Raw genomic sequence first — 21,331 nt, forward strand, 5'->3', positions numbered from 1 at the left:
CTACAGTTTAACCTGTTTATAATAAAACAATCGCAATATAGCTAAGCAACATACACGTGGTAACTCATAAGCGAGCGCGAGGTATGTGCAATATAAGGCACCCATTTTACATCGACTGTCGCTGCACCGCACTTATATTTATTCACATTAATTGTATTTATTCACTAATATTCATTCTCCAATGTTGATAAATTCATATTCTTTCTTTCATTCATTCATTTGTATTAATTTATTTATATTCATTCAGTCATTCAGTTTCAATCAATATGCAACAATCTTAAACACAACTGATGCAACATATCGGGCTAACATAATTATGCATCTTTATGCGTCTTTATTCTTATCCTGCTTTTTACCAAAACTTCTAGTTCAATCTGATGCTTAAGATTACTTCCGAAACTATTTCTATCGAATTATAAACTTATAAATTTTAACTAAAGTCACACGCATAACGTGATAGTATCTAAACTGATTTCTCAAAACTGTGTCCCAGTTGCAAGCTAGCGCCTAACGATGTAAATAAACGAACTCTGCCTGCAGTGTGTTTGTAATTATTAGGGGCTTGGCACTCTAATTGATCTGGCACGGTACAGCAATCGAAAAAGTTGGTTTTAAATTGATTAGGCGCGAGACTGATTGATTTTGGTCGTGTGCAAAACGAAAAACTGTGATCAAAAGGTGTGGTGTTCAAATCCGGGCCAGGTAAGTTGTTTTTATTTGGTAAACAAATCCAAATACAGTTTGTGTGTAAGTTTATATATAATTTTCGTGTGCGATTAATTTTTGGTTCGTGTACAAAAAAAGGTGTTGTGTTCAAATCCTGATTGGGAAAGATGTTTCAGTTGGTAATCAACTGCATTTAAAATCATGTCAGTTTATATATAATTATCATGCCTAAATAATTATCGGTTTATGTATAATTATTGAACTATGCCTTGTAAACTTTGACATATTATGCTGTTGCGACCGTAATTGACCAATAATAAGGTAATTAGAGCCTTTTACGCGCGAGGCATTTCATTTTCAAAATGGCAGAAATTTGGTCTTCGAAATAACTTTTGCAGGTAAACATGTTCAAACTATTTTGCAAACACCTCCCGTTTTGTGAGACATCCTTATACGTGTGTGTAATCCGATTTCAGAAACTAAGTTGATTTGGGCATGCAAACTTAATTAGATTTGATTAATAAGCGTCTCATTGTCGTGTATTAGCATGAAATATGCGAAATGTGTTTTAAGAGGATTTTGTAGCTCACAACAACAAACTAGCATAGCCAGGTTACCCATGTATGTAGTTTAAAGCTACATATAGTATAGTAAGATTGATACCGTTAGCACATAATATCCTATATTTCCTAATCGATTTTAACAATTTAAAACTTCTAGAGTCGTGAGAATACGTGTATATACTGTTAATACTCATAGATGCAATAAAAGAGAGTGAAAACCCGGACTATTATAGCCCAACTTACTATATAGTATATTTATTCGTGCGAACAGTATAGCTTAATGTTAAAAATGCGGTCTACGCGTAAACTGTTTTTAAAATCGACGAAATTTATGTATTTGCGCGCGAACGGCTAGTCCACAGTTTTAAATTCAAATTTTAAAGTTTAAACATAAGAACTAACATTATATACGCCACATATATGTATTATGACAAACTGCAGGTTACTAAACACTCCACAATCGTCATTTTGCGCGTAACAGACGACTTAATAGGTTTCAATAATTGTGTAGTTTTGCAGTGTATTATAGCATGTAGTTTTGCAGTGTAATATAGCACTTGTGTTTTTTTAGGTTAGTAAAGCGTTTATAAAAGTGATGTGACAGTCTTGAAATAAACTGGTCCTCTCATGGCCTTTCACCAGTCGGGAAAAAGTCGTTTGGAATCGTATCTGGATAAAAATAGTTATTTTTAGAGTGACAAATTCATTTTTTCTTATCTGTAACTTGAAATGCAGCCTAGGCTTATTGGTCCCAATGTATTTTACTCTATAAGAGTGAGGTCTTCAGTGAGGTACACCTGAGACCTGGGATGTAGGCTTATTGGTCCCAGTCTATTCTATTGTATGAGGGTGAGGTCTTCAGTGAGACACACCTGAGACTTAGGGTGTAGGCTTATTGGTCCCGGTCTAATCTCTAGATCTACATATGACTATATAGTTAGCACTTACCGTTACATCTATACTGTAGGTTTGACCATATTACGTTCTCTTGCGAAAAACAGAACACTCCCAACCGACCGCCTTTCATAGTAGAGTCCAATATCATGCCAGAATCAGCAGCCTATAGCAAACAAAGAGTATTTACTCGACCAGAAATAAGCAAAGGATAGTTATAAAAATATATAACCGTATTCTCACGGCTCTAAAACAGTGTTGTTGATTGTTAAAATACGACCAGAAAATATGAAATATTATGTTTTAACGGTATCCACCTTACCCCACAGTACTATATCTAACACACACATGCATTAGTATACAGTGTATAGTTTTACGAGGCCGAACCTAGCATAGCCTGCAGAAACACACACTTACCAGTTTTGCTCCTTCAAACATCTTAAGCCTTATGTATCCAACTGATGGCCGATGTATTAACTGCCACCTATAAGATGTTCTGTCTTTCCACCCAGCGTCTAAAGGATCTTTCCATAGTAGTCGAACTTGGTTTGGTGTATCCCCAGTTTCCCATAGAGAGTTACGAAGCGTCTCACCTGGCCCAGTCTCTGACTTAACCACCTAAATATATTGAAATTTGTAAAAAGCTGTATGTAAGGATAATGTAATAGCCATGTAGGTTAAGTATAGACGTTATTAGGTCTTTAGTGAGGTATACACTTGGGACCTGAGATGTGGGCTTATTGGCCCCAGTCTATTCTATGAGGGTGAGGTCTTCAGAGACGCACAGCTAAAACCTGGTATGTGAGCTTATTGGTCCCAGTATATTTACCCCTAGGGAGGTTAAGTCGTCAGTATTTTACACGTAATGAATTGTTAAATACGAACACATACCTTTAGTTGGATACCAGGTTGAGCAACTGCGCGAAACGGAGTCGACTGCCAGTAAGTTTGCTTTGATTGCTTCCACATAACAGTGTAGAAACTACTGCTGTCCTAAAATTGAAATAATGATTAAAAACGCGTGGGGGAAACCACAGTCGTTATAACACGGGTGTTTTTGCGTACACCTCGTGACTGCTTACCACGTATGTAACTTTGTGGGTGATTATTTTAGAAAGATGTTTTGTTTTTTTAAAAGTATGATAATTTAGACAACCAATCAGTGACCACTGGGTTGGAGCAATTGGAGTTACGTGTCTCACCCAGAGACACACACGCCTGCAACAGCAGCGCCGAGTAACGTACCAGTACAACCTTAAAGCAATACACAAGAGCGCTAATAACTCTATTCTTACCTGATAAGCGAATATAAAACCTGCATAATCATCGTCAGTAACTGTGTTCACGTAAAACGTGCCGGTGAAATCCACGCCTTTAAACGCGGTGTGGCCAATGGCCAACCCAGGATCACTGTTCATTATCTGTATGATTTCACGCCCCTGAAATAAAAACAGTATTTTTAGAGTGGGGAATAAAAATATGAAAGCTCATTTTTTTATAAGAAAAACTGTTATAACAGAAAACACGAAAAACAATTTGAAAAAAGGAGTAAATATGGTTCCATTTTTGCTTTATATTTAGTTTCCGACTGCTTTTAACTTTAAATGTAAAAATGAACTAACGAGACTTATCCTAAAGACAAAGCGTCCGTTATACAATAGCTGTCGCTTACGGTATTGTATTACGCAGTTTATTTACGTGTGGTTGCACAGATTAATAAATCCATGACGTAATTTATACAATTTCGAAAGCTTAGTCACAAGGAGTGTCGATATAGAATGTAAGAAATTCGTTGGATTTTCATTTAATCGGATAGGATTTGTGGTTCTAAAACTTCTTTTTGGTGTTTTGTCTACCTTTTGACTTGGAATACTAAACTGGTATATATACAGAGAGAAAATGCTCTCTCATTGTATTGTTGTTTTGTTTTATTGAAAAGTTGAACTTTTTCCATTATATAGGGATGAGGCCTACAGCCTGACACGCAAATGGACCTGAGATTTTGGTCAGAGTGAGCCTATTACTCTGGCCCCCAAGGTGCTACAACCCATTCGCCACCACTGGGTTGGAACAATACTATCGGTAGCGTTGTTCCAAGCCTAGTATATTTCTTATATAGGCTCACTCTGCCCAAACGCACAGGTTTCTAGTTACCGTTATAGTCTAAGGTTTAGCGTGAACAAATAGTAAATCCCCCCCAAAAAATTTGTCCGATAAAACAAAAGGAAAACTTGTTTTTTTATAAACCTACCTACTGTTTGTTCACGCTAAACCTTAGACTAAAACGGTAATTAGAAACCTGTGCGCTTCGAAGTAAATCATATACCATACCTGGCATACCACCATGTAACAAATAAAATGGGAAATTCTCTTGCCTGATTCTGCACAACCCATAAAGGATCAATCTGTGCATCCCCAAGCGGATCAAGCGTGACAGTCTGGTACATCCGGAAATCGGTTTGGTGAACCTCCGCGTTTTCCGGACATACGTCGAATCTGTCTTCGATCTGATCGGCGTCGAAGTCGAACTCGCATACGTCACCGACTCCGTCTCCTAATGACAGTAAAGTAATGATTAAAAAGTGAATGTAACTTGGTTTGTTCTTGCTTGATGGGGCAAATGACGTGATATCTTACTAGTTACCAAATATGTTACTTTGTGGGGGACATTTGTTATTTTTATTTCTTTATGTACATAGACTGATAGTTCTGCAACGCATTTTTGTTTCCGACGTTCGTGGGCGGTCAGATTAATTAAATCCAATCGTATAAAAATGGCTGTTTTTCTCCTTAAATTTAACTTTGGCGACTCTTATACCGAAACATACAATTACTTCAAGTGGCCTATTAACAATATGTTAATTATAGCAAGCATATGCGTTGGTGTAAGCAACCTTTAAGTATGCAAGTCAGCAGTATGCAGCGCGGTTGTCGAAAACAAGGTATTTTTGGTTTGCGGCCTCTTCTCAAACTCTTGCACTTTACGTGAACTTGGTCAAACTCTTGTGAACGCGAAAAACAATGAACTGAACTTGTGTGCGGGAATTCCAATGTTATATGTCGCATTCACTCCAATTACTGCGCGGCTGTTTTCGGTTTGAAAATGCTTTATCCTCGCATGGCGGGGGAACAACAGTCGTTGTAACGCGGGTGTTTTTGCATACACCTTGTGCATGCTTACGCTACCACGTATGTTACTTTGTGGGTGATTTTTTGTTGTTTTTTTATTAATGAACCTTTTGTGACGAGTTTCTTAATTTTAAAAGGCGAAACACCTACAGCAGGTGTATGCAGTCGACATTTTTAACAAATCCGATGTCATACGATTCAGTTTATATACTATTATTCCGGTAAAACGGTTTTATTAACAGACATGTCAAAAACCGTGTCTGTATTTACGTGTCTCGAGAAGAGGAACGTATTTAACCCGTTGTCTGGGTTAAGACGTTTAGATCTGGTGACAGTGTACACAAGAATAAACGCTAGCATAACATGTGTCTCTTGTAGTCAGTTCGCCTTAAACCGATTATGAGTTAAAGCCTCATGACCGCTAAACCTGGACGCGGACTTTGCGAATACGCGTTGGTCTATTTGCACGCACAGTATGCGTGGTCATGTAGGCGAATTATCAGACTTGCATAGCCGCGATTTCACACAAAGCTGCCAAAAACGTTTAAACGACATAAATTCTAACCTTTGCAACTTATATGCTGGTAATCGTAACGTCATAGCAGGTGTATGTTTGGAAAATATATACGCATATTATTCTGTACTATAGTAAGATGGCAGAAGACGGGACACCTTTAACACACAATATATAAACATCATGATTGAGTTTTAAACAATTAACAACGGTCTATGGGAGTCGTGAGGATGCAGTTTTCTAATCCCTTGAATGTTCTTTGTTTACTACCAAATGGAACGAGTAAATAGAATGAAAAGGTATCTCGTTTTCCCTCACACTACTTTATATATATCAAAACATTAAAAACTTTTATAAATGTACTTACCGTTTAAATCACGTTGGTCGAAGTTGGAAACGAGACGACAGTTGTCTGGACCAGGTGGGGTGACGTCAGGTATACCATCGTTGTCGTCATCGTCGTCACAATCATCACCTATAGCAACAATATGGTAATTAAATGGTACAGTAGCTGGTATGCATTGGAACCAAATGATAGTAGGCTTAATGCTCGATGCTGCTACCATTGTGGCCTATGTGTTCTTGGGCAAGACACTTACGTTCATAGCTGCAACCCAGTAGCCACTAAACGGGTTGTTCAAATGGTCAGACATGCAAAACAACGAAACATGTAATACCCCCACGAAGTTACATACGTAGTAAGCGGGAAAAAGACGTTTCGCGAAAGAATTTTCGTAAACAGTCGAGTTAAAACCAAAATAATTGTACAGTGAGGCAGAAAATAAACAATGGTTTTGTAGATTCGAGATTCGGCAATTTCAGACCGCACCGCTGTACTATATTAGCTTGCTATATCACGATATTACTGTTTGCTAAATATACTATGTTGGTCGCTAAATAATTCGCAAGTTAGGAAATTTTACAATGAATTAAGGTCTGGCTAAAGTCTATATTTGGACGATACGTAATTGAGGTCTTGGTTAAATACCTACTAAAGTAGGGTGGGGAAAATAAGACACATTTTCATTCTATTTTATCGTCGCATTTAGTAGTAAACAAAGAACATTCAAAGAATTATAAAACGTATCCTCACGACTCCCATAGACCGTTGTTAATTATTTAAAACACGATCAGGATGTTTGAATATTATGTGCTAAAGTGCCGTCCTATCTCCCCCATACTGCTATATATCTAGACTTTTTAATTGTTTAAAAAGGACAATCATGTTTATAAAAGTTATGGTAATTCGAGACCTGGAAAATGTAATCCAATTTAATGCAAATTATACATCGGGATTTGTGGCAATTTTGCCCGGGTTAAACTGTCACAGTTATCGCCATTTTTTTATTAACCCCGATGTATTTAACGATTAATTATTATCGCCTTTTTGTAATCTGCATGTCGACTGTCACACTATATCGCCTTACACTACATTTTATTAACTAATAAGTTATCAAACAGATTTACGAATTAGTGCAAAAATTAACAAGAAATTGACGGGAAACAAGGATTTTAAATAACCGAAATTTTTGGTTGGATATTACAGAAAAAAAAATTGGATTACACAAAGAGAGCTTCTTATACGGCGCGTTTTAAAGCAATTTGTTGAGTTAAAATCGCCTTAAAATGAATTTAGTGACGTTTTTGTTACTTAGTGTAGCACTAAAAAATTCCTAAATCTTATTATTATCATGTATTAAGAACAATATAGTTTAATGTAGACATGGAAGTGTTTTTGTTTTCCTAATTAAATGAATTGGTTTTATGGCTTGAACGTTTTAATATTAAAAACGATATTTAAAAAAGTCGTAAAGATGTTAATTATAAACATATTAGTAGAGTGTATAACATGGTAAAGGCAAATACAAAACTGGGTCAAATTTGAACCATTATGTTTAATTTCGCGATAAAACATATTTTCCCAAAGAACCCGGTATGTATTGGAATAATTGAGGGTTTATGTTTTTGCTTTACATTACATTGTAATTAAACTAATACGCCGAATATCCAGACGGTTCATAGCATGTAATATAGACCATGGAATTATGTATCACGTACCTAGCATAGCAGGTAATTGGCACTTTTTCATCGCTCTAGACTTTTACAATTCGTTCGTTGTCCAACAGACACACCGCATTGAAGCTCTACTGTCAAAATTGACGACATAACGCTTAATACGCGGCTTACCGCTTTCGTATAACGACAATGGCTGACTTATAACAGGAAAGCCGCTAAGCGATTATAATTTTCATTTCGATAAAGTCTTTGTTACGACACGACAGAAAATACGATATGGCATGAGAAAAATAGTTTTCTGAAATAAAATAATAAACAAATGTGCCTGTAACTTGAGAAACGCACTGTGTGGGTATTGTATAAAGTTATATCTAATATGTATGTTCTTATCTAAGCGTAGATTAGGAGATAATGCGTTTCGAAACAATAGAATAAGATACGATCAGGATTTTTGGACTGGAACCCAAAATATCAAAGTACTTTCGTCACGTGCGTCAATATATACAAAGGCATTGTTACGAAACAGAAGGTAGATTATGTAATCGCTACTTCCTTAATTTTAAATCAATGAAAAGTGTTTGGCATATAAAGAGTTTCTGTTCTATATGGGTGGATCCTAGGCGAGGCCCCAGGGTTTAGGTTATACACTTTATATGCCCATTATCCCTATACCTCGACTGCATGGCCAATTACTAGTTCGTGTTAGTTGCATTTCGTACTGCATGACGTCATGGAATAAACGTGACGTCATTTACGATACCTGGCATAATGTAATAATATGGTAGGGTGGGGAAAGATGAGACACCTGTTTATACTGTGTTCGTCCCATCTGTTACTAAATAAAGAATATGACTGTTGTTAATTGTTTAAACTACGATCAAGGTATTTGGACATACTGTGCTAAAAGTGTCCCGTCTTTCCCGTTGTACTATATAAGTAACTCATTAGCGCCATCTCGCGGCTTACCTATTCCGTCATTATCCGTGTCCAATTGAGAACTGTTGATTACGTTCGGGCAATTATCTCGGTTGTCTTGGACTCCGTCGCCGTCTTTATCCTGTAAGAGAATATATTTAAGTCAATACAACAAATATACAAAAGTATTTCTTAGTATGTTGTAGTAGGTTGGGGTAAGATAATTCATGTTTTCACTTCCTTTAATTGTCCCATTTGGTTACATAACGTGGTAAGCGTGCACAAGTTGCATGAAACAGAACACCTGTGTTATTACGACTGTCTTACCCCGCATCGCGAGAATAAGTAAGTGTAAATGAATATTGTAAAGTTTGGTATACATAAATCAAGTTAATATAAAAATGCAACTAAGAGAGGATATTTAGCAGCAAAACGACAGTCAATCAGAAGACGCTATGGGTAAAAAAAACGTAAGTAAAACACCCAAATAAAACCTCTAACACTCTACGGGTATACAGAAAAATTAAAATCAAAATAAAATTTCTTACTAAATTATTATCGCATTGTTCGCCAACTCTGTCATTATCAGTATCAGTCTGGTGTGGATTCGGATGAACAGGGCAGTTATCGCATACGTCTCCGAGACCATCGTTGTCGAGGTCGTTTTGATTAGGGTTAGGAACGCTAGGGCAGTTGTCGTTTCGGTTTTCAATGCCTGGTTTGTAAGATACTGGGTTTAGAGAAAAATGAACACCTACAAAGTTACATACGTGGTAACTGGTATAAGTGGGGACTAAGTGTATGAAAACGTTGTATTTAAACCACATGTGCGTAAAATTGAGACAAAACTAAAAAAATAGACAAAACGCATAATTCTTTTAAAGTTTTAAATATCATACCGTCGCCATCTTTGTCTACGTCACATGCATCACCATATTGATCGTTGTCGATATTTGATTGGTCGAAATTAGGAACTGCGTCACAATTATCACATGCGTCACCCATTGTGTCGGAGTCAGAGTTGAGCTGATCCAAGTTTGGTACGTTGGGACAGTTATCCTGTAGAAATAACGATTAATTAGGTTTCGTATAAGTATGTTGTTGCTGTCAGGTGTATTCTGGGTCTAAAAACAATCTAGCAATTGTTGTTTTGCATGTTCTATAAGGGTGAGTCTTCAGTGAGGTACACCCGAGACCTGGGATGAAGGCTTTTTTGGTCCCATTTTATTCTTTGAGGGATTTGACATACCTTAGCCCTGGAAATAGGCAATTCGCACAGAACGCAACAGATTGCCTAATCAGCATTACTTAGAATATATCACAATATCCTTACATGTATATCGTTTATTCCATCGTTATCCGAATCATCATCGCACGCGTTTCCAATCCTATCAGAGTCCTCGTCTTCCTGCCCGCTGTTCGGTGTCAATCTACAATTATCCTTACGACAAGTTTGTTCAGTGCATGGCAGGGCTGCATCTGGATATCCGTCCAAGTCAGAATCAATTCCACAAATAAATCCGTTGCCCGCCCAACCGACTGTACACTGCATGTGAAACAACGTTTATTTCGCTATATAAGAACCAAGTCTCTAAAAGAACATTGTTAATTGTTATAAAACACGATTAGGAAATTATGGGCTTACGGTATATCCATCTTACCCCGCAGTATTTGACATACCTACTACGTATAAACCCTTTGGAATAATACAGACAGTAAAACGGTGCAGTTTCGAAAAGCACTAAATGAGACGATAGAATAGAATGAAAAAAAAGAAAAAACCACACGTAAATACATTATATAGATTACACTGCATTTCACAAGTTTGGCACCTATGTGTGTATCCAATTAACATACGCAGCATCATATATTTGAATATACTATACGGTAAAACAAACCTGACATATTGGGTTTCTCCGTCTAATCAAACATTCAGCATAAGGATGACATGAATCTATTTGTCCTCTTGCTGGATCTCCGCATCTTTCCATTGGTTCACAACCTATTGAAGGGTGGCCTATGTATCCTGGTAGACATTGCCCGCAACGGAATGAACCCTAAAAGAACGTATCTTTATATAAAATACGTGTCGATATGTTTCAACTATTTTATCGAAAAGCAAGTATGTTTATTAAGGACGCACAAAGACACATACTTGGTAACTCGTAAGCGGATGTGAAATGTACAAAACATAACACCCGTGTTATAACGGCTGTCGTTTTTCGGCCGTGTGAGGATAAATAAGTTACTTATGTGGTGACTCGTAAGCGGGCATGAGGTGTAGGAAACATAAAACCCGTGTTTTAACGAATGATGCCGGTGCCCCAACACGTGAGGATAAATAAATATAACGTTCGCCAACGTAACCTATATGGTATCATTAAGCTGCATGCAGCATAACGTATGGCTAGCTAGTCACATAAATTTAAACATGGTTATTAGTTACATATACACCTATCCTAAACAAACTTACCGCTGTATTAATACATTGCGAGTGATTTCCACAGCCACCATTATGGATTTCACATTCATCTATATCTGTACAAACTTGCCTGTAACAAACAAAGCTGTTATAACAACGTATAAAGAACAGTTTCTAAACAATATACAGCCTTTACAAGCAAAACTTTGACAAAAATAAACACTTAATCTGACTCTTATTGTCGCTCAATAAACACAGCTATACTGTATAGTTCATACATAGCAAAATATGCAAGCCAAACCGTCTCAGCTTGAACACATAATCTGTAACACAGTCAGCCAAGCAAAGCAGCTATTAAGCGGCGCTTATTTACAGCAGCATGGGCGCCGTAAGCTAGATTACTTAATTAAACGTGGTCGTCAGTTTCGGGTAAGCAACTATGCGAGTGCTAAAGGCGCAAGGACTGCGACTATGTGCTGCACAACAAGCTGTTTGCCCAAATAGTTTTTCTTTTAGGTGTAAAACTATAATACAAACAACTGTATAGTAGGGTGGGGGAAGATGGGACACCTTTTCAATCTATGTTCTCCTCCAATTTAGTAGTAAACAAACATTCAACGATTTTTTATAAAACTTTATTCTCACGGCTCCCATAGACCGTTGTTAATTGTTTAAAACACGATCAGGATATTTGGTTATTCTGTGTGAAAGGTGTCCCATCTTCCCCCACCCTACTATATATAGGGTTATATTGTTTTACTTAATTTGATTACAGAACAAACCATTTTGGTAGTTACCGGGTCGGTATTACATATTGTAGGTTGGGGAAGATGGGACATCTTTAGCACATATAATATCCAAATATCCTGATCGTGTTTTAAAACTATCAACAACGGTCTATGGGGGTTGTGAGGATACGGGTTTATAATTCTTTGAATGTTTTTTTGTTGACTACTAAATAGGACGAGAAAATAGAACGAGTAGGTGTCCCATCTTCCCCCACTTTACTATAATAAATATATAGACAAACACCTGTGAGATCTTGCGTAGTCTATTCCGATACCTTCCGCGCCCCCACCCGTATAACCAAGGGGACATGGCGTGCATTGGTATCCGGGTTCGGTGTTCACACAACTTGTCAGTGGTGAACATGGGTTGGCACGAGTGCACTGTGGAAGGGAATGTTATAAGTGGGATATTGGGTGTTGGTATTTACCTCATGCTCGTTGTCGGGCCGTAGTGTGTATTGTAATAGACCATAACTTTATCAAATACATATATGGTGTATTCAAACACCTCATGCTCGCTGTCGAGTTATAACATAGGTGTCTTCTTATACACCAGACACACATGGTGTATTCATACACCTCATGCTCACTATCGAGTTATAACATGGGTGTCTTCTTATACACCAGACACACATGGTGTATCCATACACCCCATGCTCACTGTCGAGTTATAACATAGGTGTCTTCTTATACATCAGACACACATGGTGTATTCACACACCCCATGCTCACTGTCGAGTTATAACATAGGTGTCTTCTTATACACCAGACACACATGGTGTATCCATACACCCCATGCTCACTGTCGAGTATGCAAAAGAATTCAAACCTCGTCAATATCTTGGCAGTCACGTCCGTCGCCGATCATTCCCATTGGACAGGATCCACACGTGACCTCGCCGCTGTTACTCTGAGTGCATTGCACTCCCTGAAAACATGGGTTGTTCGCATCGCAGTCGGTAGGTGGCGTCGTAGGAATACGGATTGATTGGCTTCCACCGTCTGTTGCAGCATCTTCAGAGTAAGAATAAAGTTATGAAATTTAGGCATGTCGTGCCCTTTTTTACGACTGATAAAGATTTGCTTCATTGTGTGATTAATTATAGATGTATATGTAGTAGGTTGGGGTAAGATGGTTCATGCTTTCATTTTCATTTTTCGTAACATTTGGTAGTAAACAAAAAAATATTTACAGAACTATATACGCGTATACTCGCGACTCTGCAAAAAGTTGTTAATTATTTAAATCACGATTAGAAAATATTGAACATTATGTGCTAACCGTATCCTACTCGACTCACCTACTCCACCACAGGCGTGGCATCGTATTATCGTCTGCCGCAAGAGGGCAGTCTCCTGCGCCATGTGTCTCATGTCAGTTTTCAGTGACGTCATCATACGAGTAAACTGCAGCAACTGAGCAGCCAACACGGTGGCTACGTCATTATCGGCTCCTATTGTTGTGGCTGGAAGTTTTAGCCAATTTAAAAGAGTCGATATAGAATCATAGATGATTCAAGTAATAAATAAATTATGGGACTTGCTTTATTTTTGCGTGGCCTGGCTACGATATCAGTTGTTATAACACGGGTGTTCTGTCTCATACACCTCGTGTACGCTTACTAGTTACCACGTTTGTAATTTTGTGGGTGATTGTCTTTTGTTTTACAATGGGACCACCTATATGTATACGCTTAAACATTAGGCATATTCTTTATAAACGACGTTTTAAAGCTTTTAATGATATTTACATTTACCAAATTCATTGAATTGATCAGTTTGCAGCCGACATTCGTTCGTCTCAGGTATATCACTAAGTGTGCCGCCAAATTTGGCGCGAAGTCCAATAACGTGCGTGCGAGTGTCACTTGAATGTTGCCCACCAATAACGATCTGAAAGTGTAATGGTAATTGATAAATTTTTATGTATGGGTTCGAGACTCTACGAAGCTACCATTGTGGAAGTATGTGTATTTAGACAAGACGCTTAATGAATGAATGAATGAATGAATGAATGAATGAATGAATGAATGAATGAATGAATGAATGAATGAATGAATGAATGAATGAATGAATGAATGAATGAATGAATGAACGTAATACTACAACCCAGTTGTTCCTGATGGGTTATCTAAACTGCCATCCATAAATTAAAATAATCAAAAAAGTGGTAAAACACGGGTGTTCTGTTTCATACACCTCATATTTACGAATTGCTCTTATGTAACTATGTCACCAATGAACGCATGCTTTAAATAAAGGTATATAGTATATATTAACATTAACCTAACTTTGAATATACTTTACCTGAGATCTGGGCCCAGTTGATGAAATGGCTTCATCGAGGCCGGAAACGCGGGGGAATTCCCTAATAAAGGAGCAGTCAACGAATAATTTAATATTGCGTGACGTCCTCAATGCACTGGCTGTTGACTTGAAGTGAAGTATAAGCACATGGCGACCTCTAGCGGATATTCCAGCGCCTTCGAACTTGAGTAATGTGTGGCCGCGATGGTTGTTGGCGTATTTTAACGAAACTGGTAAGTGAATGAAAAAATGTAACCTAATCAAAACGAAACTTAACAATGAATAAATGAATAAATATAACTTATTTGTCCTCGTGTGGCGAGGCAATGATAGTTGTTTTACCACGGGTGTCCTGTTTCATACACCTAGTGCCCGCTTACAACTTTTACTTTAGTCTGTTTGATAGTGCGCTACTGAAATTATTCTATATGAGTGGGTTGATACAGCGAGACACTCACGGGGTCCAGATGACCAGCGCCTTAGGCCAGAGTTTGCCTATTACTCAAATATTGTATAAACACATTTTATTCTATATAGATGAGGTCCTATAGTTAGACACGCAATTGATCCTTTGATTTAAGTCCGAGTTGGTACATTGACCAATGACGAATGCCAGACATAAATAAATTCACTCGTACCGGTGTCGGTCCTGCTGTTCACCAATAGTTCAACAGCGGATGTTGGTCTGTAACGGTGTGAGCGGGGCGTCACTTGCTCGAGAGCAAAAATGCGAGAGTTTCGTTGAGAAATCGACTAAAGAAACGAAGTTGGTAAATAAAATATATATATATAAATGTTGTACTGTGGGGTGAGATATGGGACACCTTTAGCACGTCATATCTAAACATCCTGATCGTGTTTTAATGATTAACAACAATCTATGGAAGTCGTGAGGATACAGTTTTATATTTTTTTAATGTTATTTGTTTACTGCCAAATGGGACGAGAAAATAAAATGAAAATGTGTCCCATCTTCCCCCACCTACTCCATGTAGTACTGTGGGGTTAGATAACACATAACATACTGTGAGGTAAGATGGATACCATTAGCACATAATGTCCCCCATTTCCTAAACGTGTTTTAACATTAACAACGCCGTTAAGAGTCGTGGAGATAAGGTTATATAATTCTGATTATATAAGTTTCATATTTGGATTTTATAAGTAAAAAATTACTTCAAACTGTGCAATCAAAAACACATCTTCCGAATTCGTAAATGTTTCTTGGAATCTTTTGGTAGAAAGTTGTCTTTGTGTGGCTTCTTGCTCGACCGAGGATAAGAGGTTTACATCTATAAGAGACAGTTTTGTATAACGTAATCGACTTGTCCTTTATGAATTAAAACATAAAATAATGACCCGCCATGTTACTTAAGCGGTAACTAGTAAGCGGGTACGAGGTGTATAAAACATACAGTGGGGTGGGGGAATATGGGACACCTTTTAACTCCATTTCTTCGTTCCATTTAGTAGTAAACAAGAACATTCAAATAATTATAAAACTATATCCTCACGACTCCTATAGAACGTTGGTAACGGTTTAAAAAACGATCAAGATATTTAGATATTATGTGCTTATGGTGTCCCATCTTCCCCCACCCTATTAACCCCTATTACAACGAGTGTCGTTGCCCCGTCACTCGAGAATGAAGCAAGTTACATTCACTTATCCATTCATATTACACGACTCAAATCTTATGTGCGACAATTTATAAAAAAATACAAGTACATAAACTAAAGTGTGAAAGATACACTTATAAAGCTAGAGTGTTACATACAATATGTCTACAAAGAAGTCACTTACCTGCTATGTTCTGTGCGGTGGATAAACAGGAAAACAACAGCAAACCACTGACCGTAATTAGGTCTCTCAGCTTTCGCATTTTGCCTATTATGTTCTGTATACGGAATATAATTATCGAGGCCCAATAGACCAAAGCGTAACGGAATAAATGCGCAGACAGTAAATAGGGGTAAGATGGCTACCGTTATTACCCCATATTCTCTAATCGAGTGTTAAACAATAAACAACGCTTTTTTAGAGTCGTGAAAATACGGTTTTATAACTCCGTAAATATTTTTTGTTTACTACCAAACGGGACGATAAAAGAAAATGAAAACATGTTCCATCTTACCCCGGCCTACTGCAGTTCCTAACGACTGCCGTTCACCCTAAAGACACAAATAATAGTTACACATCATGGGTTTAGCATCAACGCCTATGTCTGAAACTTTTCTTCAAGTATTTTTGCCCATAGCATGTTTTAACGACTGTTTTTTTTTACTGCAAATTCCTTTATTTCGCTGTTTTGGATAATCTGATATTCGCTACTGGATCCAAGGAGATAAATAATTTATGTATGAACGCTCAAACCATTTTATCTGACTCAGGAATTCTGGCTTAAACACTGCTGCAAAAAGTCTGCAAAAATCTCTGTATTTCCTCATTCAGCACTTTAAAAAAGCTACACTGATATAGACCAGACCTCGAGTAAAAATTTGCCAACCCCAAATTCGGATATGGAGAACTGATTCTTGTGCTCAGACAATCGTTCTTTGTTTCGCACGTCCGTTTAAGACGATGTCTCCCCACTAATTAGGTTGGGCTGTGTGTACTTTTAAACCAAAGTGTTATTCGCACTGTACTGGCACAAACAAGCAAGTTACTGACGCTAGAAACGCAATAACAAATATTAGAACTAAATTGGCTGCAGCTTTGTGCTACAAACAAAACGGTGCGTGGAATTGAAAAACATATAAATAAACCAAAACGTTTAATCAGTGGTTCGCATATTTTATATATTTTGTTCAAGCGTATTTCAAATTTTTGTTCGGAAACAATTACCAACGATTTTTCAGCGCAGTGAAAATACGGTTTTATAATTCTGTAAATATTCTTTGTTTACTACTGAATGGACGATAAAATAAAAACATGTACCATCTTACCCCAACCTACTATAGATAAATACCCTATTAAATAATATAGACACTAAAAAGTCTTGTTTCGAAAAGCACTCGGCTATTTATTCATATTATACACGCACATATACACAACATACAGTAAGAAAAAAGCGCGCACGAATTAACTACACAGAACTGATAACCATCAAAATGCATGTTGTTTCAGACAATTTGTTAGTACTTGCATCGCATGTTAGAAAACTTGCCAAAAGTTTGTGATTAGTATGTATATAGATACGTCGTTATGTTGTAGTTTTTTAATATTTTGCAAGTATACTACTGAAAAACTACAACAAAGAAAAATAACAACAAGAGATATAATTGAACAAAATATAATTATTAATTATCGCATGCTTCTTGCTACTGTATTCAAATTATCCAAATAACATCAACGTTTTGGATGTGGTGTATTTTGCATTGGTTAAGACTTAAGAGTTGGTAGTATGTTGTATACTTGATGTATTTAATGTGTTTTGTGCAAGTTAGCGCTTTAAAAAAGATTCCTAAATTAAATTGTAGTCCGAATATTAATTGCAATAAATTAACACACACTTTTTAGGCTGAATTTTTCACTTTAAGAACTTTGAAACAGTTAAATGTTATACATATTACTGTTTGTTAACTTGAAATTTATGGTTTAATAAACATTTTCAGATGTTTGCCTAAAAATAAAGCTGAAAAAATATTCATTTTGAAGTGTTTTTTGGTGGTTTGTACCGGTTTTAAACTTGTTTTAGTTTTAGCCAGTTTGAACCGAGTTTTTACTAGTTTAAACTTGTTTTTACCAGTTTTCTTTTTTTATATACTAATTTTAACCAGTTTGTACCTGTTTTATGTAGGTTTTGCTTCAAAAACATTAGTTTGATTAGGGCAACCATGAAGAAAACAAAGAAATATAAACATACTGAACATATTGTCCGTTCTATGCTTCGGTGTATCCAGGTGAGATATGGGAATAACCAATGGGCTGGTTGCGATGGTAGCACAACAAACCAACCACAATACAACATCCGAGGAACTGAAAAAAAAAGAAGGAAGTGTTATTAGTATATTTACACTTTTTGTGGGGTTAATTTGTTGGTTTTCAAAAGGGCTTCATAGACAGTTTTTGTTTGTGAATGTGGGAACGGAAATAAAGAAAGGCATTGGGGATAATATATAATGCTAATTTGAGTGGCTGCCAAAGGCTTGCTAGATGTTTGGTTTTAAAGAGTATTGTGGCAAATATTTTATAAATGATTGAATGGAACGTATTTCTTCTCATGTAACAAAACAATTTAGTTTGAAATGAGATAAAATGCTAACTTACCGTTAGAATGGCAAGTCCAAGAGCAGTCCATGTTAGGAAATCAAAGAACCAATAAAATGCTTTGTTTACTCCAGCTTCACAACCCTAAAAAGGTGTGTTTTAAGGTGCTGGGTATTAAAAGATATGACGTATTATTCTATGAGGGTAAGTTCTTCAGTGAGGCAGACCTGAGACCTGGGATGTAGGCTTATCGGTCCCAGTCTATTCTATTCTATGAGGGTAAGTTCTTCAGTGAGACACACCTGAGACCTAGGATATAGGCTTATTGGTCCCAGTCTATTCTATAGGTCTTTGGTGAGGCAGACAAAATTCAAGTCTAACCAATTGTATAATAAAAGATATATATTTCGTCTAAATGGCATCGTCATTCTCTTATTTAAATAAAACTCTCTTACAGTTTGATAGATCAGGTGAAGATCTTTAGCTGCAGTGCTGCCAGTGCATGTTGTGTTGGTCTCACTTTGTGGTTTGCAACACGAAACTGGAACCACTGTTTTATTTTCTCCCCAAGGAAAGGTAGCCCAGTCTGTATAGTTGTGAAGACCACAGCATTGTACCTGAAATTCATAGCGTTACTACTTATGAAAAAAATTGTTGGTGCTGTAAACAATAGTGTAAAACAGCTATAATTTAAAGATCAGTCTGTACAGTTGTGAAGACCACAACACTGTACCTGAATGAATGAAATGAATTACAATTATTTTGTCTCTTTGGTCACGATTAAGAAGAACGGGAGAGTTTACAAAAGCGAAAAAATGTTAACTACAACTCATAATGTTAATACTTGTGAAAAAAATGTTAAATGGTAAAAGGCACAATACCTTTATAGCTAAAACTATAAACATGTAAAGTCGATGTCTTTCTTGTTTCAAAACTTTAGGCACAGATAAAAAAAATTTACACATAAGAATCACTGTTTGCATACCCCTGTTTGTATGTTATCAATAAACTCTGTAGCATTGATTCCTTCAACTGGGTTGATTGTTTTATTGTTTACAACAACTGTGTCGTTACCAGATGCTCCATAGAGATCAAATTGATCGGATAAAAAGTCGTCAAAGTTTGACTTCATTGATTTTTTGTTGGTGAACATAAGACTTGTTACGGCTACTTGGACGATTAGTACAGAAGCCAGGAAAACTAGAAACTAAAAGGGAACAAAATACCACATATTTAACTTTGTGAATAACATGAGATGTTACAATTCAAAATTTTAACATCTATTCTTACAAACTGGTGGTCTGTTTCATACACCTCATGCCTGTTTTAGAGTACATCTCATAGCTGTTTAGGAGTTAAATGATTAAATGAGCGCAAATTATTAATTATCCTCGCATGTTGAGGCAACGACAGTCGTTATAAAAATAGGTGTTCTGTTTTATACACCTTGTGCCCGCTTACAAAATTTTGAACGTGGACTTCAATTTCAAAACTATAACATCGTCATCTATATTATATTCTCACCAATCCAAGACAAGTCTTCTTCTCCCACATTGCACCCACACACCCAATAATACCACCAACTATTAGCACAGATGCTGAGCAGAGTAAGATGACAGCAGGTCTCCCCCCCACTTGGTTGTAACCGTTGTCATCTTGTATAAACTTGATTCCAACATAGAGCATGAAAGCACCTGCAAACTTTTGTAAAAGATGTGAAAATGTTAGAACACATTTGTGAAAGATGTAAACATGTTACCAGCTTTTGTAAAAAAACGAAAAAACTTGGAAAACTGTTAAAAGATATATCCAACACATTAAAATACTGCTATTGTGTCTGTATTATAATAGTGAAATGGTCAAACCTATAAACTAATTTTGTTTCAGCCAAAAATGTACAAAACTTTAGTTTTAAACTTTAGCATGTTATACTGGCATTTACTTTCTCTCTTCAATTTTATTCTCAGGTCTGTGGCAGCAATCTAATAGACATAAATTAGTTTTGTACGTATTAGTACTTACCCAAAACAAAACGTTCAAAATAACAAGAACACACTTGAAAGGGGCCATACAAATACCCATTCTGTTTACTGAACAAATAACAACTACTGTTAACAAATCTGCAAACAAAGCAAGTAATCAAGTTTTTTGTGCTCTAAATTAGAGTAGTAATTACCGTTTTTCGCATTTAATAGAGTATGGTGTATAACAATGAAAATTAGTTTTTCATTCAGCTTGTTGCTACTGCAAGAATGCAAGTTTCTTTAGCCAATGGGCCGTATTATTATTAAGCCTATTTACTATTCATAATAAATTATACGCGTATAAGAGACAAACACCATTACACGCTTCATTAATACGCATAATAATAAGAAAATTAAGCGCGAGACAGAAAAACAACACTACTTGTCTATACTTCCGCCTTTTTCTTCCTTATTTTACGCAACATTGCTTTTAAATTGTGAGTAATACACTACGACAGCTTATTACGCTGAAGTGTTTATTGTAATTGAATACAAGTGTGACACTTTGTGTCGCTTTTCCTTGGAATTTAAAAACAAAAGCCATAACTGTAAACACAAAACAAGCTTCAAGCATAGTTTAATAAAAATGTTGTATTATTAAACTATGCTTCAAGTAAAAGTCAATAGTCATGTGACGCGAACTTGTTTTTGATGAGTAACAATGGCCCATAGAGGCACTATAATAACTTATTTTATTAATTAACGGGGGCTAGTTTAAATAATTATAAAACTTATAGCTAATTAGCCTGAGAATATGCACTTTTAAAACTATATTTAACTAATAAATGCCTAATAGTTGTTATAACTTATTATAAATTGTATTGTAAAATCACTCTGCTATGTAATATAGCCTTAAAAGTAAATAGAATCATAAATACCTAAA

The 21,331-nt window shown here is 36.5% G+C and overlaps 2 protein-coding genes across 3 annotated transcripts; both read right to left on the bottom strand.

Annotated features, from left to right (window-relative positions):
* Window positions 1-698: 698 nt before the first annotated feature.
* On the bottom strand, window positions 699-16,377 carry LOC149735001 (cartilage oligomeric matrix protein-like). 2 transcript variants are annotated; one of them, XM_089879536.1, is made up of 21 exons: window positions 16,019-16,377; window positions 15,391-15,506; window positions 14,853-14,967; window positions 14,215-14,444; window positions 13,659-13,800; window positions 13,209-13,373; window positions 12,737-12,921; window positions 12,152-12,288; window positions 11,171-11,249; window positions 10,596-10,754; window positions 10,031-10,243; window positions 9,597-9,756; window positions 9,246-9,412; window positions 8,749-8,839; window positions 6,134-6,241; window positions 4,499-4,677; window positions 3,419-3,562; window positions 3,015-3,116; window positions 2,541-2,741; window positions 2,178-2,289; window positions 699-1,898 (listed from the first exon to the last, which is right to left on the bottom strand). In XM_089879536.1, the coding sequence occupies exons 1-21, from the start codon at window positions 16,095-16,097 to the stop codon at window positions 1,855-1,857; spliced, it is 2,928 nt and encodes a 975-aa protein (XP_089735662.1). In that variant the 5' UTR covers window positions 16,098-16,377; the 3' UTR covers window positions 699-1,854. The 2 variants fall into 2 exon arrangements, with proteins under 2 accessions (XP_089735662.1, XP_089735663.1); XM_089879537.1 differs by having other exon boundaries at window positions 13,665-13,800; window positions 16,019-16,375.
* Window positions 16,378-17,211: 834 nt separating this feature from the next.
* LOC149735002 (tetraspanin-3-like) lies at window positions 17,212-20,669 on the bottom strand. The gene is made up of 6 exons (XM_089879580.1): window positions 20,447-20,669; window positions 19,949-20,125; window positions 19,410-19,631; window positions 18,880-19,041; window positions 18,485-18,568; window positions 17,212-18,193 (listed from the first exon to the last, which is right to left on the bottom strand). The coding sequence occupies exons 1-6, from the start codon at window positions 20,504-20,506 to the stop codon at window positions 18,098-18,100; spliced, it is 801 nt and encodes a 266-aa protein (XP_089735706.1). The 5' UTR covers window positions 20,507-20,669; the 3' UTR covers window positions 17,212-18,097.
* Between the last annotated feature and the right edge of the window lie 662 nt (window positions 20,670-21,331).

The sequence above is a fragment of the Ciona robusta genome, chromosome 6 (genome assembly GCF_009617815.1).
Source record: "Ciona robusta chromosome 6, ASM961781v2".
Classification (NCBI taxonomy): domain Eukaryota; kingdom Metazoa; phylum Chordata; class Ascidiacea; order Phlebobranchia; family Cionidae; genus Ciona; species Ciona robusta.